Source organism: Talpa europaea (genome assembly GCF_964194135.1).
Source record: "Talpa europaea genome assembly, chromosome: 3".
NCBI lineage: Eukaryota > Metazoa > Chordata > Mammalia > Eulipotyphla > Talpidae > Talpa > Talpa europaea.
The window spans coordinates 92,512,020-92,537,949 of NC_140069.1; the positions used below are offsets into that span (position 1 = coordinate 92,512,020).

At 35.4% G+C, this 25,930-nt stretch overlaps 1 protein-coding gene across 1 annotated transcript in view; it reads left to right on the forward strand.

The window, feature by feature from the left end:
* Nucleotides 1-949: 949 nt before the first annotated feature.
* Nucleotides 950-25,930, forward strand: part of AHR (aryl hydrocarbon receptor) — a gene marked incomplete at both ends in the record, with an annotated part of 34,438 nt that continues 9,457 nt past the window's right edge. The window contains 3 exons of the mRNA XM_084229764.1: nt 950-1,014; nt 11,255-11,442; nt 24,438-24,541. Of these exons, the coding sequence (XP_084085890.1) occupies nt 950-1,014; nt 11,255-11,442; nt 24,438-24,541 (357 nt within the window). The remainder of the gene's footprint in view (nt 1,015-11,254; nt 11,443-24,437; nt 24,542-25,930) is intronic.

Consider the following 25,930-nt stretch of genomic DNA (forward strand, 5'->3'; position numbering starts at 1 on the left):
ACCGTTTCTCTGCCAGCTCATAGTAATTTTTAGCAAAAAGTTAGCTGAGTCACTGTCTCTCATATAGAGGATGTTACGTTCTCTACTTGGCATATCTGTCCTTGAGACAATAGAACTTCAAGAGCTTGGCTCCACATAACGTTGTCACACCTCTTTCCCAGGCAGGGGATGCGTCCAGAACCTTTTCGACCTCACGAAAGTGGCTACTGGGTGACGTGGGCACGTATTGCGTCATCACGTGCCGCCAGGGTGGGGCCCCTCGGGGAGCGGGAAGAGAGGCGGGGCTAAGGTGGGCGGGGCGGGGCTACGAGGGGCGGGGCGGGGCTGCTGCGGGGTCTGGGCTGCTTCTGCAATTCAGCCGGCGCGGCGCGGGAGGCGGCGGGGGCCGTCCGCTGATTGATCGCCCCAGAGAGCGTGTGTCGGGGACCTTCGGCTCAGACCTGCGGCGGCCGCGTAGGCGAGAGGAAGCGGGTGGCACCGAGGAGGAGGACTGGCGTCGGCGCCCGAGCCCCGCTGGCGGGAAGCACCCAGCACCGGGGAAGCCCCGAGAGCTAGGTTCGCGGCGCCTCCCTTACCCAAGGGGCCACGGCGACGGTCCTGGGGCGCGGCGCCACCGCCCACGACCCGGGCCGGGATTCCAAACAGGCAGCGCAGACTCCTCCTCCGCCCGGCCGCCTCACCTGTGGGCAGCGCCGCGCCGCCTCCCTGGGCTTAGACGGCACCTGCGCCGCGGGGCTCGCGGGTCTCCGCCCCTCGTTCCCCAGCGGGCCTGGGCGGCGCACCTGGACGCGCGGGGCTGCGGAGTGGAGGCTGGTGGGGGCGCGGTGTGCTCACCCAAGCCCCGGGAGAAGGCAGGTGCAAGGGGCGCGGCTTCGCGGAACCCGGCGGCCGCCAGGTCTTGGGGACCCGGTCACCCGCGCCCGAGAGGAGCCGCCGCAGCCGGGGCACCATGAACAGCAGCAGCGCCAACATCACCTACGCCAGTCGCAAGCGGCGGAAGCCAGTGCAGAAAACGTGAGTGTCCCGGCGATTCCGCGCGGGGACTGGGCAGTCAGGCACGCGGGTGCGGGGCGGGGGGCGCCCCTCCCCACCCCAAATCCCCGCGGTCGCGGGAGTAGGTCCCTTGGAGTCAGTCGGGGGAATCGAGATTTGGAGGCTCGGGTAGAGATTGACTTCCTGCATTTCCCCGTTTTTAATTATTGCATTTTAAACAGTCACCCCACCCCCTCCCCAGCATACAAAGCACCCCCGGGTGCCCCCCACAGATTTGCAGCTCTGTTTTCTGTTTCTGTGGTCCTAGTTTGTTGACAGCTCTGGTCTGCCCCGCGGGGCTGGTGGATTACTTAACCTAAACCCTCCTTGAAGTCCCGTCCACTTTTAATATTCTCATCGGTTAGTTTAGAGGCTGGTCTCATTCCTAGGGGGGTGCTTCATAGAGGGAGGTGTTTTGAAGAGCTAAACACGTGCCAAATGCTGGAAAGGTGCTGGGTGCCTCTGAAGGTGTCATCTTGCTCCGATGCAACAGACTTTTGCTGCCCTCTTACTTATTTGGTAGTAATTTTGTAACCCTCAACGTGGGTCATATCTGCAAAGTGTGTAAAAATGATAGCAGGTATGAATATAGTGGACCGGATACAGTGGGAGTTTTGTAATATCAGCAACCTTTTGGGGAAGCTTTCTTATCAATTTGGGGGTGATTATTTAGAGTTTGTAAAGTAGGAGATCTGGAACTAGAATTATTTAAACAGACGTTTTCTTTCTGTCGTTCTTTCTCTAATTTTCTTTCTCTCCCCTACAAAGTTTTGGAGTTGTAAGAGCGTGATTACAGATTTATACTTGTTTGTTTTGGTGGAATATTTGGTGAGGTTACATGACAATACTTTAAATTTTTTAAATCCTTGCTTCAGACAGTTCTGTTTCTGCGAGTTCGCTGTATTCACATGTTAATTTAGTCTTCATTAACTCTGAGTTATGTTTTTCAAATTTTAATAAGCAATTCAGATTTAAAAAAAAAACACTCTACAAATCAGAAGTGTGTATTTTGCTTAAATCTTGTTATTCACTACCTAGAACCAGAGGAATAACAGCTTTAGATGTAGGCTAAATACCAGTTACTGCTTTAAAAGTTTCATTATTTTGGAGATTTCATTTTCTTTTAGAATTTCCATGACCTTAGTTCTGTAGATCTGAATTTGTTATTAACAAGATAATTATTTCAATTAGATTGATTAAAATTTGAAAGTCTTAACTTTGTAGTGTGACTGACACAAGAAATACTGCCGAGTCAGCAATTGTGTCTGGACATTTTTGTGGTTTACATTATTTTGCATTTTGTAGAGTTGTTTTTTATATAAAAATGTATTTGTCTAATTTAACTTTGTCATTGATAGTTAACTGTGAGACATCCTAAACGTGTCTTCTGTGTATTATTATTACAGTAGTACATTTAACAATAAAAAAGGGTATCATGGGTTTTATGTGGTTGGTCAGGAACTTGGAGATCTCCCTGAGAAGTTTTTGAGTTTTGCCTTATAATCAATGTTTTACAAAAGTTCAGAGATGAGATGGTTTTTTAAAAGAAAATCAATCATTATGAGGTTTAACATTGTTAGCTTCTAGCTAGCATTTAAGATTTCCCTTTTAAATATAATATATTTTTATCTATGTAAGATGTACTTTTTATTATGTTACCTCAATACTTTTGTATATTTCATGAGACTAACATAGTTGTAAATAATATCTCCTAATACAATATAACAAATATTTTCCTCATTTTAGTTAGCTGCATTGGTGGTCATCAGCTCTTTATTGAGCACGTGCATTACTTCTAATCATATAAATGCCTTAAAATGTCAACATCACTACATAAGGAAAGCCTAATGTTGATATTTACAGAATCATGTGAAATTATTTGTCATTTACTTTTACCTGAATAAAAAATGGTTAACTTTACATTGCAGTTAAATGTGATTTTAAGAATGTGGTTGTTAAACATAATACTAGGTTTAATATGAGTTTCCTAGTTACTAGTTTGTGCCTAATGGGACTTAAAATATGCCAGCATTGTCAGAAGAAATACATAGTGCTTAAGCTGAAAATGCTATTGAGATTCTTTCGCTTTTGATCCTTAAATGATATCCATTTTATTTTACTCAAAGGGAAAATAGGTTGTAGTGTAATTAGAGACTTGTTAATAAAATGGCCACTTAAATATACAGTTCCATAAAATTTTGCAATCAAGTTGGTGACATAATTCTAATGTGAAGATCTTAAGTGAATCTTCCACTGAATTTATTAAATAAGATAAACTCCCTCTAGTGGCAAGTCAAGCATTAAAAATTATTTTTTAGCAGGAAATGCATCTTAAATGTGTTAAATTAATCCCACCAGAATCTTGTCCATAGTAGATGATCAGCAAATGTTTCTTTGGGAATAATAAAATCTAGAATTAAAGAATCTGAAACAACTTAGCCTTTGATAGATGTTTCTGTGTTCAAGAAGAAATCTTTAGTGATAACATTAGGAATAAATTCTATAAATTTCCCTAATATGTTGCCCCATACTTAATAACTCTGCTAAAAACAATGAAAACGAGAATACATTTTTTTTATTTAGAACCTTTTATTAATTTAGTTTCTTTGGAAATGAAAGTATTTTTGTTCATTTGTTTCGTCGTGCTGTCTTATGAAGATAGGTTAAGAAGCATACCATTAAATTATATATAACCTGTTGTTTCTCTAGTGACTATAACTTTGGTTGTATTTTTGTATTTTGAAGTTTTAGTAATACAGATCAAGTTCTTCTGGTATTTCAGTTTACTGTAGTTCAAGAAAGCACTGAATACTGGCAAATAATAGGTTTGAGTTAAGGACATGTACACTTGAAAATGGTATGAACAGTAGCGGTGATCACTGCAATCAGCATCTGAGCATCAGCTACTCCTTTTTACTTTTATTACCATACTAGTATGTTAATGTAAAACAACAAGCATTGCTTCTTGCTGTGTCTACCGCATTACTACTTGTTCTTGTTAAACTTCATGAACTTTCATAAAATAAAATTTAGTAGAATAAAATTATGTAGTGTTTACTGAAAATCTATCACATAAATGTAATAAGATACTATTTTTAAACTAGCTTTTAATATAGAAGGATAGAACGTTTTAGTTACATAATTGTTTCTCACCAGAGGCCTTTGTATATTGGAACTATGAAATTAGTAAGAGAAACTGTTATTAGTAACATTTATTTTTAAAAAGTCACTGGCAAAAGAGGAAAGTGTGAGATAAAAATTGAAACAGTAGTAGGTCTAAACCAAAAGGTAAGGTTTAATTTCCTTGCTTTTCTACATCAGGGAAGGTGATTGACCAATAAAGCAAGATAGTCAACGCATGAACTGCCACATGCACTGCTAATTTCACAACTGAAATTAGCAGACCAAAAGCATTGTATCAGCTGGAAAGACTGCTAGTATATAAAAGAAATTAACACAAATCTATTCTTTAAGTAATTTTAGCTGACATTATTACAGAACAATAAATTCTCCTGTGAAACAGTGAGAGGCAGTATATGATTACATTCTCTGTGGATATGGCAGAACTGTGCCTCTTCTCTGGAGAATAAGCTTGTATAGTACTTGCTAATTGAATTATAAATAAGGCAGTTACTTGAAAATAAGTGCCATGCAAATCTTTTAACAACAGTACTTTCTAATTGCCAAACTTCATTCAAAATAGAGTATTTTTATATAGTCATTTTATGTGACAAAAACTTTTTATAAACTTCCCTTGATACAGGTGTGCATAGTGTTTTACATACATCATTTTATGAGTACTACGCAAATGTATAATTTTAGTTTTCTGCATAAACCTTGAGATTCAAATTAAAAGATGTCCAGTAGTAAATGACAGAACTGAATTTGAATATTGGATCGTTGTCTCTAAAGCTTTTTCCCCATAACTTGTGGTACAGCCATATCCTAAGGATTTCTTTTTTGTTCAGTTACTTCTCTAGTAGTTAATGTTCTGAATAAATTATGTATGGTTTGTCATACATGATTTGTACTTGCTTACCTCCCTCCTTGCACCCATGCTGTTTCCTCTTAGAATCTTATTGATTTATTATCTATCACGACTCCTTTAAAATATCATTTGTAATAGCTGCATAGTACTCAGTTGTGTTACTGTTCCATAATTTAATTTTTTTTTCTTTGGGGGGGTTATTTCCAAACTTTTAATATTCTAACTAGTATTTCCAAGTACTTTGAGATATGGTAATTTCTCTCCAAGTTCTTAGTTGTTTTCTTAGGGAAAATTATGTGAGTGGGATTTTGGGATACAAAGGTGTCTGCATTTTGAAATTTTATTGTACAATAAATTTACATTCCTATTGGTTTTTTGCTTAACAACATTGTCAATTTAATCGGCAAAACAGGTGAGAGGTAGTGGAATTTATATGTCGAGATTGTGGTTTTTTAGTAGGACCTGTAATAGTCAGAAGTAGAAGTAATAGTTTGTGAGTGTTCACAGATTTTTCTCCTTGAGGTTGATTTGCATATAATTTGCTTTGTCATATTTTTTTTCAGTCATTTTAAATTTGTTCCTTTACCTTTTTTTGATTGAAATATTGTCTTGAAAAGTAGCCTGTTAAATAACACATGCACAATAAAAAAGTCCATAATATGTGTATATAATGCTATCTGAAGTTTAGCATGTTTGACTGTTGATGTTTTGTTGTGATCGTTACAGTTACTAGCACTGTCTCATCTCTCCACTTCAGTCTCCCAATCTAATTTCATTACAATATTGTATTCAGTTCACTTTCGCATTGCATTATTTTTTTTCTCAAAATATTATTTACTACTCCACTATGTAATTATGTTATGATTATGTTTTCTTTCCTGTTCTATTGGCCATTGATTTCTTTCTTACCTATTTTTTATCTTCAGATCATTTGTGTCTTGGTTTAGACTTCTCTTGTTTTCCTTGTTTGGCCTGGTTTTTTTGGAAGAAGGGGTAGTTGCAGTATGCTACCGTATCAAACTTGAAGTTACCTTTTTCAGACCTGATTTAAATGCCGCATCCGTAAATCCTCACCGCTAACTCCACTGTTCATGAGCTCTGCTTTTTGAGCTCTTGAGCATCACTTTTATAGCACCTGCATTATTGAGCAATACATCATGTTTGATTTTCCTTGTTATAGAAAGTATCTCCTCCTACTAGGAAACAGCTCTTTAAAGATCTGTTATTTTTCTCTGTAGCAACCACAGTTTCTAGTACAGTATATATAGTAAATTTTTACGTATTATTTGAGTATTAAAAACTGACAACTTAAAATTTTTTTCTGGTAATGTTTTAGTAATTTTGACAAAAATAGATATATTTCATGCAGTTCAAAAGGAAATACTTCTAAAATGTGTATTCATAGAAGAAGAATAAGGGAACATTCTTGATTTTTTTTTTCCCCCAGGATTATGGAAGAATGATTTCTAGCATGAAATCAAGAATGATTTTACTGTTAAACTCTTGTGCTAGAGTCTAGAAGTTGTTCATATCTTTTCTCCTCTCCTTAGATATAGCTAAAAGAGGGAAAAAGAAGATCCCATTACAAATTTAGAGCAGCTGCAAGAGAGTGGAGAATTCCGACTCAAAATTACTTCCACTCAGAATTCTTGTAGATGTTTTTGCCTCAAATAGGGAAGTAAAATATTTACTTGGGTTTAGCTTGATAATGAAATTTGACTTTATGCCACAGATCACCTCTCCAATTTATTGGTGATAAATAAATTTTAATTTATAAGTTAAATTTATTCATTTAGCACTGTAAACATTTGACATTTATGTTCAGAGATAAGTGAGTGCATACGGAAGCCATGGGGAGGAAATGAAGAATGAGTGGATTTGAGAGTTGAGCCTAATGGTATATAGTTGATACGGAGAGATTTGCTGAGGTTTATATAGCTGTTGGGTGGAAAGTAGAAAGCATAGTAGATGCAGAAAAGGGGGGATGCCTGAGTTCTAGAGAATATGAATTAGAGGACTTTCAGGTACAAGGACTGGAAATAAAGTTAAACAAATTGTTGTTGGTAGACAGAGTCAGTCTATTAAATAGATTAAATCATCCAAAAGAAAAAGCTGATAGACTGAACTCGGTACTGTGATAAGTAATCTCTATTAGAAAAAATGTTCTTTTAATCTCATACAATTCCTGAAACTCTCTCTTTGCATGTTGTTTGAGATTTTATGAAAAATGTCATATAAAAATATAAACATTTACAGTTACACTATTTTGTGATTAAACTGGTTAAATTTTTCAATGTTGTGTCACACAGTGGGCATAAACGATGAACCCAACAGACATTTTAGACTGAGAGTTAAAAAAGCTTTAAAGATAGCATTCACACTGGCATTGGATAAGCTGTTGGGCCTGTTACCACCAGTGCAAGACTTCTAAAACAGAAGCATGGCATGCAGTCAGCGACAGCCTTGATTTCACAATGATTTTGATTTTGCAGGTTGGGACAAGATATTGGAGGTGAAGGTTTAAAAAAGGAATAAATTGTTCCTTTGCTACCGCCTCACATCCTACCGCCTCACTCTTTTTGGAGCTATCTGAACTCCACAGCTCTCAAATCCACTCTTACAGGGATGTTTATTATATTTCAGTTGCAGTCTTTTATTTAAGTAGATGATTACCAGTGTATTTTGGCAAAGATTGTAAAGACAATACAAAAGTAAAAGTATGAGCATAACCCAAGTGTAATTGGATGTAAGATTACTCTGTATTTTTAATTATTCTGTGCATTTTCAATGTTAGAACAAGTATGGATTATTTTCACAAAATAATTTTGAATTCTCCAAAATCAGTTGGAAAGTCTGTCAAATATATTACTTTATTTAATAACATTGGATTTGAAATGCCAAGTCCAGCGGGTACCTCCTCTGATCTTACTCAATCCTTTCGTGCCTTTGACTTTGCTCTGTGACCTCCATAATAATGTGCCCTGCTGCTTTTCTCGTCTGCCCTATTCCTCCTCTGTGATCATTGCCTGTGCCTTTTCCTCAACCTTGTACCTCCATGTTGGTTTCACTAAGGTCTGCCTTCATCTAGTTTCTCTTTGATATATCTTCCATTAGGAAATATATTTGTTATTCTAAGCCATTTGCAACCACTCCTTATTCAGTATTTTCTTTTCCCTTACTTCCTAGACCTAGTTGGTCTGCAGATCAGTTTAGCTCAGTGAACATTTGAGTCTGACTGTATACCAAGCTTCATGAGAGCCATAACGTGCTGTACTTAAGTGCCTCGAGCCAGTCCTTAACAACTCAATTCACTACCACTAACTTTGGTCAGGCTGCAGTCATTTCTCTTTTGGACACTACCAATCAGCATATATGAACTGAGAATTCACTTTGTGCTTAATAGCATGCTGTGTACTAGGGATACAAATAATTAGGTTTACATAGTAATGAGAGCAACAAACACGTGTGTGCGGTAGAGGTTACATATATGTATACATATTGGATCTCATATTATTCCATAAGAGTGAATTATATTAGATCTGTGGACAGTTTTGTGTTGGGTAAACAAGCAGTCTCATCTACAGTGAGTCAACACAGGATGAAACCAACACAACAATACCACATGGAGGACTGCCTGTAAGCTTCGTTCTCATACTGTTGTTATTTTTGCCTCTCTCCTATCACCTTGTCTTGCTTCCCAGTGTTTGATAATTATTATTGGAAAGCTACCAAGAGTGCAAGATTGGGTTTTATTTCATCTGTGGGAGATGTTATCAACAATCATTAATGGAATGGTTGTATAAGAGACTTGTAATTGATAAATCAGGTGCAGAAGTGGTACTGGAGGAATCCATTGTGAGTAGGTGAGGGAAGACTTTATAAAAAGTTAGCTACTTGAGTAGGGCTTTCAAGCAGGTGAGACACGAGATTCTAAGAAGTAGCATGTATAAAAGTATCAAAGTTCTAAGAAGTAGCGTGTATAAAAGTATCAAAGTACGTATTGGTAACTCTTAGCCCTGACGTATAAAGTATAATTGATAATTTCTTAGCCCTGAAGTATAATAAACAAGGAAGGCTTTAACTGGAGGAAATGAAGCCAAAGAAATAGAGGTTGTTTAAACATCAAGAAGGACTTTGTTTGCTAGGCTAAGCAACATGGATTGTTTGGAGCTACTGAAAGGTCTGAATCAGAGAAGTAACATGGACTTGCAATTTAAAAAGAAGTGCTATCCTCAGTGACAACTGGCCTGCATGCCATCCTGTCCATGTAAAACCCCAGCTGAAAATTTACCATTTGTATGATGAGACTTGCTGTTTCCACAAACACTTTGGCATCCCACACGACACTCCATCACTGTATTTGTGTCTGTGCTGAAATATCTCATTAGAGACTTTCTGTGGCCTTAAGAACCAGTACCCCATCACTCATTACTAGTTCCTTATCTTGATTTTTTTCTTAACACTTTTAACAGTCTGAAAAGTTATATGTGTATTCACATATATTTCTATGTCCTCACACTGGGTTGTAAGCTTCTTGAGAACAGGAACGCCAATAAGTTTTGTTCATGGCTAAGTATTTTGTGCTTGGCACGTAGTAGATGATCAGTATGTGTTGAAAGGATGTGGTCTTCTCTTGTACCCTTGTTCTCCCCACTTCAGACAGGGCTCTCTGTTCACAGTTCACCAGCCCCCAGCCATGCTTCTGAAATCCTGATTCTTGTTCAGACTTCATCTCAGACACCATCTTTTGTAAAAAAAAAAAACAACTTTCTTTCAAGCAACTTACTGCTTGAATATGTAGAAGAGTTGTCCTGGATTGTTCAGGATATGGTAGGTGCAAATAGCGATTTGTGATGACAAGTTGTTGATCAGTAGAGAATTATTCAATGAGTAGACATGCATTATAGGTAAAAATTAAAATTCAGTTGATGAGAGAAATATAGTAATTAGCTGTAATTTAAATTTAATTATAAGTCAATAAGATTAAGGGGAAATAGCTAGGGAGACAGTTACCAATTTTTTGTTACGTGATTATACAGATTATGCAAAGTCTAGAGAAAATACGTCACTATCAACTTATTACTTATGTAGAAATGAACCTTTTGAAAAGAGATAAACAGGTTGAAGAAATAATTTATTGGGGACAGCATTCAACATGCTAAAATTTCATGTTTATGCTATCATTTGTTTCTTGTTTCAGTATTAATATAAATTTTGGATATATACATTGAAAACAGAAGTTTCTGGAAATGTTTTGATTTAATCAAATTATTAGTGCTTTGGTCATGTCAGTTTCTATTTTTTAAGATATTTCAATTTAATTTGAATTGTCAAAAATGTCTGTTATGAGATTTCTTTTTAAGACAAATGGAAAGATGCAGTGACATGATCTCAAAATTACTTCTTTAAATATCTTCCCTGTATATTTCATCATGGGTGTATGCCGGTCTATTGTCACTTTAAGTAATGAATTTCTGCTTTGAATTCCTGGGTAAAGCCTTTGTATGAAGTTACCTAATTTCTCATTTCTGAACCAGTATACTCCTAACCATAAGTCTAAAAATAAATATAAATAAACACAAATGGTAAAATCATGCTAGTTGTTGGACTTTCAAACTCAGAAGTAAAATGTGAAAGCTAGTAAGTGCAATTACTACTCACCAGTCATAAAAGCAAAATTTATCAATAATCACAGTTAAAAAAAAAGTCATTTATTCATTTAAATATTGGAGGATAGCTGGGGAACCTTTTGGAGGTGCCAGAAGGGTTTTGGAAAGTTGTCATTGATGGAATGAAAGTGTGAAATTTAAGAAGCTGAGGATGAGAAATACCAGCTTATTATTTAGGGTTACTTATCTAACATAAAGTATGTCAGCGTGTTTTCTAGAGGTTATCAAAAGAAGCATGATTTTAACATAATGTTGCAGATTTCTTTTTTCTTAGTTGATTGTTTGGATAGAAATCACTGTATCACCATTGGTAAAAAGTCAATAAGGTGTTGTCTACATTTTCCTATGATGGTTCTTGAGTTTTTAATAAATTATGAAGAATTTTGCTTTGTCCTTGTTTTTCTTAAGATCTGAAAAGATCATTTTGAAGGGACTTATATATAAAGTCTAAGTAGACTTTAGATGTATGTTTTATTAGAGAAATATTACAGGAGGTGCTGTAATGCAGTAGAAATTTTTGCTTCATATGTTTTAAGGGATTCATGGTATTCTGCTTATTTTTCAGTGTCAAGCCAATCCCAGCTGAAGGAATCAAATCAAATCCTTCCAAGCGACATAGAGACCGACTTAATACAGAGCTGGACCGATTGGCTAGCCTGTTGCCTTTTCCGCAAGATGTTATTAATAAGCTGGACAAACTCTCCGTTCTTAGACTCAGTGTCAGTTACCTGAGGGCCAAGAGCTTCTTTGATGGTAAGCTAGCAGGCTTAAATTTCTTATTCACCACTTATGAAATACATATTTTGAATATAGCTGCCTCTGCTTTGGTGATGAAAACTGCAAAAATTAGCCATATGTGAAAAAGATTGCTGTATTTTAACACTTGACTCAAATCTAGATTTTTAATAATTCTATGAAGCAATTTTCCAGATTCATTCAAGGACTCTGCCTCTTAAATGTTAGTAACATTCTTTGAAAATCTTTTATTTGGAAATTATATCCACATTAAGAATGTTAGATTTCACTTCCACTTACACTAATGCAGTCTTTTAAAATCAATCTTTTTCTCACTCTTTTACTCTCCCCCCAACCCTCTCCCTATCTGTTTTTAGGAATGTTAACTATTATATTTTTGCTGAATTTCCTTTAGTATGTTTTCATAGATATGTCATTTATACTTTCTGAGTTATGCACACTTCTTTTTTATATTAACTGTATGTTAATTTCATGGAATGCAATTTTAAATTTTTTTCTACCAGAAAGAGTATCTTAGTATAGGAGTCAGTAGATTTGGATTTTAGTCTCCATTCTACCACTCACAAACTGTAATTTTATCCAAACCCAGTTAGCATCCCTATACTCCAGTTTACTAGTGAGTTTTACAGTTAAGATTTGAACTAGGTGATATTTATTACTTCTCAGTATATAGTGTTTCACTGTCATAAATATTTTGTTGTTTGAAAATATTTCATTTCTTTTTCATGTAAAATAACTCCTTGATTTCCCATTATGTCAGAAATTGATTTTTTTCACCAAATGTTCCATCTTTTAAATATGTTACTTTACAGTAGTAGTAAAGAATTAGTGATACAATCTCAGTGGCCTATGTCAGTGCTTCTCAGGCATTAACATGCTTGTAAATCACACAAAGATCTTGTTAAAACAAAGGTTCTTTTTCAGTAGGTTTAGGTGTGGCCAGTGACTCTTCATTTCTGACAAGTCTCAGATGAGGTTAATGTTGATACTGCTACTCTCGGTCACTAGGAAGTGCCCAGACACCACATTCACAGATACTTGAATTTGTAGTTTGTGGTTAGATTAGTACAAAAAAAGTCCACTTCCTTTTATATTTGTATTTAGATGGTTTGATCTTTTTTGCTTTTTTATATGTTCTTTATTTGGGATATAGTTTAACAGTTGTGCTCTGGCCACAGACACTGATTTGAGGATAATGATTTAAAGGCAGTATATATGTTAAAATTTCGTAGTGAACTCTTAGAATTTCTCTGACCTCTATAAAAAGTCTTTGAATTTTCATTTTTCATCTGTACCAGACCCTTCACCTTTGAAATCAGTTTTGTGATATTCAGTGGTATGGGTATTTATCAGGTATATTGTTACTATGTGATAGAGCTAGAAATGGAACCCATGTTTCTAGATGCCCAACATTGTTTTTTCTGACAATATCTCAAAATTACTTTTCTGGGAACATTTTATATAGCAAAGTCCTGAGTGCTTTTCCCTAGACCTGAGAGGTTCTCAAAGTGTTGTTTACAGAGAAGTAGCATTAGCATCAGAATTACTTGGGAACTTAGAAAAGCCAGCTCTTGAGCCCCACCCTAGCTCTACAGACAGAATCTTAGACACTGGTGGTTGAACTGGACATGTTGTAGATTGTTAGCTTGAGGCCACTTCCAGCTTCATGGAATGCTTTCCTGATCCTCAGCATTTATCCTCATATGCTGTTTCCTGCTTTACCCTGTGGAGTGGGATTCCATGCATGTAATATGTCATCTCTGCCCTTAGAGAGTTCACAGTCACTAACCTGGGAAACTTTATCCTTGACTCTGGTAGAGATTTGTTGACCTGAATTTTGCCTCTTCATTTCCTGCTCCTTTATAATGGAAAATCAAACTCTCTCTATATGTATTAAAAAGAAAAAAAAAGTGTGGGCTGTTCACTGTTTGAAATAGTAGGGCAGAACTGAACTGAAGTTGCTTAGAGAGTAGTCACTGTGCCATTTAAGTACTAAATTATTGCCTTCTAGGCATTGTATGTGTACATTTAATGTGCACATATACTTATTTATGTATGATTAGATATGTATGTCCTATTTAATTCCACAGTAAAGGACATACCAAACTCTAATCAGTTTATTTTTTTGTTTTGGTTCAGTGTATTTGACAATAGGATCTTATTACCATATTTGTACCATTCCTTCTCTAGTTATGTTATTTTAATTTTAATCTTTTACATTACTGCTGTTTAAACTTCAGTGTCCTTATGGATAACCTGGAAAGCTTGTTCACAGGCACATTTCAGGGCATGCCCCTCTTAAAAAGTCGATTCAGTAGATTCTGTGTAGAACCAGAGTCTGTATTTTAATTAGCATGCTAGATGAATCTATGGCAGTGATTTAACCTGGCCTGGAGTATACCCTGAATTAGTTGTTTATTTTTTAATTGCTTTCTTTGCCTACAGAAAGACAAGACTAATGCACAAAATTTTAGGAAGATTATAAATGTGTTTACTTGAAAGGCATGTACCTTAAGGAGTTTATTAGGTTGCTTAATATAGAAATAGTTAGATGGAAACTGAGAGAAATAATCACCAAAAAAAAAAGGTTCCAGAGTCTTCTGCAAATGCCAGTGATGTCTCTAAGATTGCAATACAATATTTGAGAGAACACAGAGGATGAAATTTTCAGGGTAATCCTTAGGATCTGGTAAAATAGTAGATGGAAAGGATGGCCAGTTATTAGAAGTTTTGTGTGCCATTAAAACCACTCTCTCACTAATTGGGAAATGGTATAGCCAAGTCAAGGGAAGCTCTAAGAGAATAACAGGATGCAAACAGGGGGTGTGTGAATTCCTGCGGAAAGAACAATATAAACGAGTAATCATACAATCTTGTTAGAAAGGAAACTCAAGTTTTACTGTAACAATAGATATTTTTCCAAGAAAATACATCTATTTATTGCTAGTTTAAATAATCCAACTTGGATGGATCTTCTTAGATTTGGGAGCCATGACTCTTCTGTGACTGTCTGAAAAGCAACACTTAAGTTTCAATTGCAACATTAATATTTGCCCATCTCTGATTAATCAAAACATTCTAAAATGTAATTTTGAAGTACTTTTATGAAACTAAGTCATTTTTCTTCGGACATGGTAAAATTAGGAACAGATTCTTTGACTGGATTAGGTGAAAATATTTTATGATAAAGTTTATAATTCAAAATTCTGCTTTATTCTAAACACTGTGAGGGACTGAGTTTACACAGAAGAAAAAGTGAGAAAAGATGGACATATTTTGATATGTTTAGGATTAATAATAATAAATAGAATAGTAGAAACTGAATTCTATTCAGTTTCCTCAGTAACACTGCTCTTCTGTGTCCTTTCCTACTTCTTCCTACTCATTTTTATTTTTTAAAGACTAAATTATGTCTTTGAAGCATTTCTGCAGTCTTTTATGTTTTTAGAAAACAACACAACACAAAATCCCAAATTGCTGTTTTCTCATACTGGCAGTAAATGAAACATTGTGGTGAAAGTGTAATTTTTGACTCTCAAGATAGATTAAATCAAACTAGTGGGGTACCTGAGGAGAGCTCACCCGATCAAGTAGAAATACAAGCTGACAAGTCAGTGTGAACTGATGTTCTAGAAATACAGATTGAAAGCCTGTGTTTTCATTCCCTAAAATCCTTGTTATTACCAGTATGTTCAAACTTTTCAACCAAATTCCAGAACGTAAGATTAAAGTATTTTTTTAATTTTAAAAAATGCAGTGCCTATGAACAGGAACCATATCACATTAATGCAAATGTGTTGCCACTGAGATGGAAAATACTCAAGAGTTGAAAAAATTAAATGACTACAATAAATAATAGTTTATTAAAGGAAGGCTAGTACTTAGATGGTGATAATTTAGCTTTTGAAATCCATTGATGTTATGGAAAAGGATTGTTTCCTTCTAATTGTGCCTCTCAGTGACAGGATCAAACAGTGGACACTGGGCTTCTTGACCAGTCTGAATCGGTATGGTAATGTTTTGCTGTTACTGAGAGTAATTTCAAAATACAAAGTATTTTGAATTAGATTTCATTATCCCTTTTTAAAATATTCATCACAGTGAAAGTACTGTCTAAATTACTCTACTTTTTGACAACAACTCCCAAAATCAAAAATTTGGGAATGACTAATACATATTCTCTGTTTAGAACAGATAATTTAAAGAGGTGAAAAAAGAAAAGTTTTCTTTTCAGTGACACTAGATGCAGCATGAAGCACTTGTGCATTCAGTAAATAGTCATAGTAAATATTGCACATTTAAAATTAGAAATCTTTTACATCTTCCATTATATCTGAGTCATGGTTGATTCTTTATGACAGCTTTATAATTGAGATGTATGAAGTTATGAAAAGAAAAATTTAGAAACCATAGAAAGTGGATTTTTTTCCCTAGATTACATTGAGCCTGATGGAAATAAGTTTAGGGGTCTGAGTCTTTAATTCTGGAGTCCTGCATTGGCAACTGTTCTCAAGATAGTTTTCTGGTTATTTTGAAACTAGGAAAAGTTAGGGGAAATATAAGTCTTGAATCATTATGATACATGTTTTAAATTGCCACCATTTTATAAGATGTGATATTACATAAATATTGGAACATTTAAAATCAGTAAGTGTAAAAACACTATGGGAGAGAAGAGAATGACAAGAGATAAGTTAACATTGTATGATGATCTGACATTTATTTGACCTTATTGTTTACATTTGTTTATCTTTGTTGACTTTCAAAATCCTAAGTATTCTTTTCTTAGTTGTCTTTGCAGATCCTTTAACAGTTCTTTTCCAGTTCATGAGGTTTTTTAAACGAGAACTATTCTGTTCATTCATTTTCAACATGCACATTTTTTTTGGATTTCAGTCCTGTGTTGGTATCTGTGTAACCAGAACATTATTCTTTAAAAGCGAATATATAGTATAGACATGAATAATGCTAACAATGAGCTTGAATATGCTCACTAAAAATGAGTTAAACAGTAAAGTTCCTTTAAGGGTTAACATTTTTATGAAGTATAATGAGTAAGTGTAGAAATATCTGAAATAGAATTGTTTGTCTAAAAAGATGTATACATTTGAAATCATTGTACAGTATTCAGCTTCATTTACCTGTGGTCTTAATCCATCTTAGAATTTAATTTATCCATAGATTTTTTTCTAGAAGGTACATTTTAAAATAGGAATCTAATTATGACATTCATGATACCTTCTATAACTGAAACTATAAATCTAGAGATTCAAAAATTTGAATATAGTGGTTACATCACCACTAATCATTTTTGTTCAGTAATAATATTTGTGTTATTTATAAATCCTGCTTTTATTACCTTTTGACTTTTTTGATCAGCCAGTTTTATTCAGTAGCTAAAATTCATTTCTTTGTTCATTTCTGGAGGCTTAGATACTGCAAACATTCTAATGTATTGGGAATAATATTTTAAATCATGAAAATAAATAAAATATTTTAGAAGGGACATCAGAGAGTAAGAGGGAAAATATCAACAATGAGGTGTTCGAAGGAGGAGCATAGTGGAGGGAAGCAAATCTATGGAATTATGAAACTATGCTGAGCTGATAGTGATTTCACTTAAAGATGCCTTCATTTGGTGTTTAGATTCTTCCAACTAGAGGGACAAAGAAAATTTTACTTAAAAGTATAAAATGAAATTGATATAGATAAATAATGGTCGCCAGATAATATCTGGTCCTTGGTTGACCCTAGAAGCCATAAAGCCATTCAGATGTGAGTAGCTAGAGGTTGAAAGGGTGACCAGCAGTCAGAGTAGATCAACTTCATGAATTTTAAATTGTATTGGATTATTTGTTTCTTGTAGCTTTGAATTTACCCAACTGATGGGGGTAGTGCTGTAGGTACCCTTTATGTTCATTGTACAGAATATTCCTTTGTTGGCTAGATTCCTGATGGGTCTAGTTCAGGTGTCTAGACGATGAGTTGTGGAGGCAGCATCCCTGCTCTTTATGTCACTGTGGTAGGAGGGAGGTTGTATCCTGTAGCAGAAGCACCAGTAGGCAGAAGGCTTGGAGGCTAGTTTGGTTAGCTGATCTTGTGGCTTAAAGAAGACCTTTAAACCTCACTCTTCACAGAGTGTGCATGGCCATGAAATTTGTAGTATATTTACCTTAAAGATAAGGGATCTGTGAGGTAAATTTTATAGTTAAATAATTGAAATTCTTTCTTGGGGAGTACTGACATTTTATGAATGAAAAAAATTTTGTAGTTGAGAATACGCATAAAGGATGCTAGGGAACCGGTATTACTATCATCAGAGAATTCCTCTGTTGAATTTATTTTTACTTAGAGGTGGAAATTTGCTAATATACTGCTTTCATTCTTTTGGCATAATATGTAATAAACTATTTCTCATAATTGTTTTAGTCTTTTATCAGAAGTGGCACACACTTAACTCTAGGTACTTTGTTTAGGGAAAGGTGAAATAACTTGCTCTGGTGAGGATGTAAGCTATGCACACAAGTGTGTTACTTGTTATGTATGTAGAGAGAATTTTTCTTTATTGTCCTATATTTGTCTTAAAATATGTGCTTCACTTTTCATCTTTATAAAATTGGTATTTTTCTAAAGACGCTTATATTAAAGTGTATTCTTCAAGCAAAAGAATAATTTTAGAAAATACTTCAAATGAGATGAGACCCAGAACATTTATTTATAAGTTACTTCCTATGTCCTGATTGTTCTCCCAGTTCTCAAAGACATCTTGTCCTTAATCACTTAGGAAATGGTTTGCAGTGGTAACTGAAGGGCTCCATCCTACTCATTTGAATCACAATTTTAGAGATGAGTTCAGCAATGTTTTAATAATCTTTCATGTGATTCTGACATCTACAAGTTTCAGAAACAATACTCTAGTTGAATAAATTCTGTTTCAGACTGTATCCATAATAGTTTGAAGTTCAGTCTTACAGTGGCAAATTCCTGCTCTTGTTGGTTCCATTAATTCAGAGACCTAACATATAGTTAATGTAGAATTGCATAAAAACTGGAAAAATATTAAGTAACATCTTTGTAAGTCATTTTCCAAGTAATTCCGGGTAGTAAATGATCCAACTTTTAAGGGCTTTTTAAGCTTTATAAAACTATATTTTAGATTTGCTGAAGATAGTAACCATTAGTTAAGCAACCTATATTCATTCAGGATACAAAGTCCCAAAGTAGGCAGAAATAACTGCTTACGTAGACTAAATATATTATATGGAAATTATAAATGTTTATCCATACCAAACTGGGGAATGTTTCCTTATAGTTCAGAAATATTGCATTACTTAACCCTTTCTGATTTTTAAGTATATGTATTTGGTTAAATTTTGTAAGTGACAGCTTAATGTGGGAATAGAATTTTTTTCTCATCGGAAGTAATAAAGGGGATAATAAATATAAAAATGTATTTATACCACAAGGAAAGATTAAAAAGACTTAATATTTTTCTCTGGCAAGACATGTCCCCTTTCTGCCTAAATGTAAACTATAATAACATTTATAGTTTACCACATGCCAATATGTCTTCCTCATGAATTTCTCACAGTCTAAAACATGTTTTCATAAAAGGAAATTCTTGGCTTGTTGGGAGAAAGGGAAATCTGCACTTAGATGTATAAGGAAGGAAAATTCAGTATTAGGAAACTTGGATGTAATTAAGTGCATGTGGGAGTAAGACTGAATCAGTCTGTATTGTAACAATTAGATAATTCTGTGATACATTCACATTCTCAATTCTCTCATCAGTTAAATTCTTACTATGTAATTATTTCACTGATCTCTCCATGAGGAAATAGTGAAATTTTTTCTTCGTTTTTCTTTATTGAGTTAACATTGGTTTACAACACTGTATATAATTTAGAGACTAGGTTCAGACCTCTTCAAGTGTATGTCACCACCCTACACCCGCTGTGAAGCCACCCATAGTCCTTTATTTTATATCATCGTGCCCCATCCCCACTTTGTTCCCACCTCCCCCTCCCTAGTAGCCTCAGTTCTGTGGTCCTATTTCTAGGATTTGTTTTGGATTAGTCTTATCAGTTCCTTTGTTTTTTCCTCTCTATTCCACATATGATTGAAATCTTCTGGTATTTATCATTCTCTTTGCGTTGTTTCCATAACTGACCTATTGCAGACAGTGCTGCCCTGAACATTGGAGTGCATATCTCCTTTCAAGGTAGTGATTTTGTATTCTTCTGTTCAGTACAACAGATACTTGTAGCAAAATCAGATGGTGACTTATTTGCAGATAATGTTTTTATGAAAGTCATTTATTCTAGAGGTGTAATGGAACAAGTTTCATATAATTTTGATGACAATTTACAGTTTTAAAGTACTTTTAAAATTCTTATAGCTATAATGTAGTCATAATAGTATCATATTACATAATATGACTCCCCATTATTGTCATCTGTTCCTAGTGGTTTGAGGATGTGTAAACCCTGTATTCAGTCCATTATCTCTATTTTTGATGGTCAGTTACAGATTCCAGGCATTCCCCAGGTACTCTACTTTTTAATTTTAGCCCTCAGAAGAAATTTTCTCCAGAAGTATCATTGTCCTCTTTTAAAAATGAGGAAACTAAAGGTCAAAGGTAGTTAGCATAGTGGGAGGAGTCTGGTAGATGGTTAATATTGGCTTGCCATTTAGGGTAGGGCTACCTAGGTTTTTATCTGAGCTCTACTACTTAAAGTTCTGTGACCTTGGAAAAGTTTCTTAACCTATCTAAGTGTCAGTTTCCTGGTTTATTGAAAAGTCAACAATTCCAGTCTCAAAGACAAGTAAATTAAATAAGCTGTAATAATATAATATATGGGAACTGCTTGATACATAGTGTGTGCCCAGTAACTATCATATATTACTAAGGAAATTATTTAGAGCACTCAGATGGTACAAAATAGTGTTGATAACAGTACACCTTTGACCTTCTGCTTTCTATTCAAGGCAGAAAATATGAACATGAAAATAAATAATACTAATACATCATCTAATAAATTTTAAAAAGCAAGGGGGTGGTAGGTATGAGGTCAATAATAGAGAAAATGGACAAAAATTTATATAATGTGGGTGAAGGCACCAAGATATGAAATAAGTTTTCTACAAAGTCATATTAGTATTTTTTTAGATAAAGAATAGGGAAGGAAATAAACCCCTCCTGAGCTTATCTTTGTACAGTATTAAAGTCTTACCTGATCTTAGTGATATTTACCGACCTTAAACAGGAGAACAGAAACATTTATTTTTGGCAAAACCTTTGGTATTTGTCCTATTTGAGCAATAGTTATACATGTGAACTGTTGTCCTTCCAACAGAGAATTGTAAACACTTCAGAAAGTGTTTTTTCTTTCAAGTTCCTATGGTTATTTTAATTAAATCCCATTTTTGTATTTAATGTTTTTGGAGCTCCTTTATGGCTCCTTGTTTCCCTATCTTATCAATCCTACTTAAAGGCAGAGTCTGTCTGATGTCTAATACTGTTTAATATCCCCATACCTGTCCACAAACAAACTGCAACTAACTCTGAGATGGCCTTTTTCCATTTCAGTTTAGCTATTCAGTGGTCCAGTCACTGTGGCTGGAACTGTCATCAAGTCATTGATTAAGAAAGCTTCCTAATAATTTAAACATTTTAAATTTGACAACATTAATAGCTATTCCTATTTTAGGGTTACTTTGCCACTTTCATAATGTAATGGGTTTGATTTTGTTATTTTCTTTTTAAATAGAGAAATCTTATTGCTATATGGTGTAACTCAATACTGAAGTGTAGTTAACCCTGACATTGTGAGGATTCAATGCATTCAAGCAAATTGGCCATTAGAAAGTAAACAAATTTACAGAATAAAAAGTGGGGGGAGGAACCTTTCTTTCACCTTCAGTGAGAGAAGAGTGTTTCCTTTTGGCATGATTAACTGTTAAATCAATTAATTTACCTCAAGCTATTTTTTTGGCTGAGGAAATCTGTTCTCTGGCCTTTGGAAATTGTTATATTCAGAGGCCAAGCTTTGGGCTTCTTTTTTCAAAGAGGTATATTTGAAGTACTGCACAGACTAGAACTTGGCATAAGATTTCAGTGTGACACATGCACTGATGATTTTCCAGAAAATATACTTCAAACATGAAAATTGCTTTTATGTGATGGTTTGCTCAAACAGAGAAAATCTAGTTAGTAGTAAAGCTCTAGTTTTTCACTGAGCCAGTTTATCTTTCGCACATAAAATTTTTTTTTAAAGATTTATTTTTTTATTTATACAAGCACTGGGTACAGTCAGAAGCGTGGGAGGGTGAGAGAATTCACCAGAGCCAGAGCGGGGAGCAGAACAGGCAGAAGGACCGAAGTACACTGCTGAGGGGAGCAGCGGGCAGCAGGAGAGGTCTGCGCGCCATGTGGGACCCTCACCGGCAGCCAGGGATCGAACCGGTGTTGCAGAGGCTGCAGGCAGCTTCGCAGCCCAGCCCTCAAGCGCTGTGCCACCAGGGGAGGCCCAAAAATCTTTTTGAAATAAATTTTTAAAGGAATGTCCAAGTTGGTTTTGCTATAGTAGATGGTGTATTTAAGCATTACAGGTTAAATAGAGATCAGAAAAATGGGAGCATATCTAAAAACTCTACTTTTTATGACAAGGTCATCCGAGGGCTATGGGAAGTACTAATAACTGCCATTTACTGACTGCTCTTGAGCTAGTCTAGGCCAGGAACTTCATGTATATTTTCATTATTCTTTGCAGCAACCTTGTAGGGTGGCTATTTGGTGGTGTTTTTTTCAGTCACCCCTTCATGTATTAGGGGACAGGCTCTTGGAGGTCACTCATTTAGTAAGTGTTAAGATGCGATTTGAACTCAATTTTGTCAGATACCAGTATCCACAGGCTAAGTGTGATGGTATTTGAGAGTACTTTGGAAAATGATAAGTAGGTAAGTGGTAGCTATGTTATTTCTGTTCAGCTGTGCTTTCCCCCTGATTATAAACACATATGCAGATTTATATATGTAAATTTATAAGCTTATAGTAGCTGCCTAAATACTTAATTTTAAGCAAAGTTCTTTGATCACACTGTAAGGACTTTAAAAATATGTTTAAGATTTTTTTAGGAAGTGTTGGGAGGTTCTTCTAGTTTTTCTGTGAAATAACGTGATGTTCAATGAGAAAATATATATGTGTGTGTGTGTGTGTATAAAATAAGAGGGGACAAGTGGGAAGGGAGAAGAGATATGTGCTCTCTTCTGGAGAAAATGCTCTCTCAAGACACAGCATTCCGCTGTACCAGCAGACCTTCCTTTATGTAATAGCAATTTGACTATAATAATGAAGATGCCACAGATTCTAATTAATAAAGAAGTAATGCCTAGGACTAAGCATAAAAGTAAATGTGCAAATCTTTTTTATAGACAGTTGTAAAAGACTATAATGGAACAAAAACAAAAGCAGACTTGCAAAATAGAAGCATGTAGTTGCTCTTGGATAGAAGTTTACTTATAAATTTAACATGAACCTAATGTTTTTTTATCCTAATCCAAGAGGATCTAAACTTAATGGAAATATATTTTGCTTTTCCCCCCAAATTATTATTTTTTTTTTTTTATTTATTCATACAAGCACTGGGTACAGTCAGAAGCGCTGGAGGGTGAGAGAATTCACCAGAGCCAGAGCGGGGAGCAGAGCAGGCAGAAGGACCGAAGTACACTGCTGAGGGGAGCAGCGGGCGGCAGGAGAGGTCTGCGCGCCATGTGGGACCCTCCTCTGGTGGCCGGGGAGCAGCCGGGGATCGAACCGGCGCTGCAGAGGCTGCGGGCAGCTTCGCAACCCAGCGCTCAACCGCTGCGCCACCGGGGAGGCCCCCAAATTATTTTTTTAATATTTATTCATAAATGAACTGGAGTGTAGGCCAGAGGTACAGGAGGTAAGAGGATTCACCAGAGACAGAGTGGGGAGCAGAACTGGTGGATCTACTGAAATTTACTGCTGAGGGGAGCAGTGGGTGAGAAAGGAGAGGTCTACTGCGCCATGTGGGTTTGCTCCCTGGCTGGGGATCAAACTCATGTAGTGGTGGCTGGCAATAGCCTCATATCACTGAGACTTTAACCCCTGCATCACCAGGGGAGGTCATATATTTATGAGTCCAAAAATGTTTATTGAGGTAAAGTAGGTTTACACCTGCATTTACTCCTGGGTTTAGAGGTTCAAACTTCTAGAAATACATACTTTCACACCCTGCCCACCACCAGTGCCCCAACAATCCTCTACCATGTTACACAGGGCCCCTTCACTCCCCAACTCCCACCCCACTAACCCTCCCCTTCTGATTGTCTCAAGTTTTCATTATTATCAGTGTGGTTTTCACTTTGTTTTGTTTCTCTATATTCCACATTTCACTGATGTTTGCACATTTTCATATAGATATTTTTTACAGTTTATATTCTGAAGAGCCTTATTCTCATAAATGGAAAGGGGAAGAGTATAGAAGTATGATACAATTCTTCAAAATGCCTGTTTTTTAAAATAAGACTTTATTAATTAACCATTTGGTTTAGATGATGAATTTTATGAGTAACAGCTTCACACCTTGATTATATGTATATGCCTTACTGTGCCCATCACCAAAGCTGTAGCTCCATTTCCAACCATTAAATTCATCTCCTCTCCTCCTCCCACCTTTACCCTTTTCTTTTGGTATCAACCATATATTTCAGAGTCCAAAAAAATCTAAGTGATATGCCAAAAATCATATAGTGAATTTAATTCAAAAATATTTTAACAATCTGTCAGCTCACATTGAACAGCATAAAAGCAAAAGATTACTTATTCATTAAAGTACCAGTAGACACCACTATGTCACATTGTCTCTTTGTTTCATGTACAGGGTTCTCTGTGATAGCCTTTTGAATTTGCTGAATTTAAGAGCTACCTATTCTATAATCATTGTTCCCCCCCTTTTTTTTTTCCATAGTTGCATTAAAATCCCCTCCACCTGACCGAAACGGTGTCCAGGATAACTGTCAAACAAAATTGGGGGAAGACCTGATCTTACAAGAAGGAGAATTCTTATTACAGGTAAATTTTAGTAAATATAATTGCTTATAATCAGGGAAGTCGTAAATGGGAAATGTCAATCAGTCTTGTAAATATTCCCTATTTATTTAGGAGTTACCCAGCGTTTCAGGCAACTTTTATCTGAATTTCAGTAGCATTGTAATGCTAGTACAGTGGTCTCCCCTTATTCCTTATTTCATGGTCAACTGGTTAAAAAATGAGTTACGATGATTATTTTGAGAGTGAACACAGTCACATAATTTTCCTACTATGTAAGCATAATATTTATAAAAATATTTGTATTGTTATAGTTCTATTTAGTTACTGTCAGTCTTACTGTGCTTAATTTAGAACTTAAATTTATCATCATAGGTATGTATGTATAGGAAAAAACATTACATATATAGGGTTCAGTGCTATACTCCGTTTTAAGACTGGGAGTCTTGGAACATATCCCCTGTGGATAAAGGGAGACTAATGTACATGAAAAAATGGAAGTGTATGAAGATGAGTAATTAGATGTCTGCTTATCAGTTGGTGCTTCAAATAGCATGAATTGGAATAACTTAAAGTTTCTCATTAAAACTTCAGATGTGTATATACCTTTTTAAAGAATATAGGTAATTGTACTCATTTACTAGTTCAAAATTGAGATTTATTTTTAAATGTGTTCTTAAAACTCTTGGCAGCTCTGTGTGCCTTAACATGCAGTTTACTTTAGCAACTGTTAATCCTAGTTTATGCTCAAGAACAAGTTTTTTTTCCTCTTGAAACTGATGTAATATTTGGTTCAGATGAAATGCTCAGTTATTTATTTTGTCAAAGAAACAACATGAAGATGTGTTCTGTATGTGCTGTCACTGTTATGTGATAACTTTCAGTTCCACTGAGTGAAAAACTTGGTTTGCATTATGACAAAAAGATAGCCATAAGTTGTAGTAACGCCAGTAATTTATTATTATAATTTTGTAATTGTGTTCAAATCCCTAATAATGAAAACTAACTTTTGCTTGCATTATGTTAAATTTAATATATGCAAGCATAAGTCCTCATCTTAGCTGAACATCTATGTGTATGTTAACTGAAACAAAATGAGTCTTTATTCATGCCATAGGAAAACATTCTAGTAATTGCTGCTGAAAGTGATTAAACACACCATAGGCATTACATTTATATAAAGTAATAATGAATGATTTCTATTATCAGCCAATAAATTTTAACTTCTAAAATATTTTCAGTATAGCCACAGTAAGAATACTAACACAAAAGTAATGGGTTTTTAAATTATTTAAAAATTGTAAACATTTAGGTATTTAAGAATTCACTAGGTATGAATTATATCAGATACCATTTATAGATTACTCTCCCATAGGATTTGCTTAGGACCATGCTTTTGTTTTTTTCTTTATG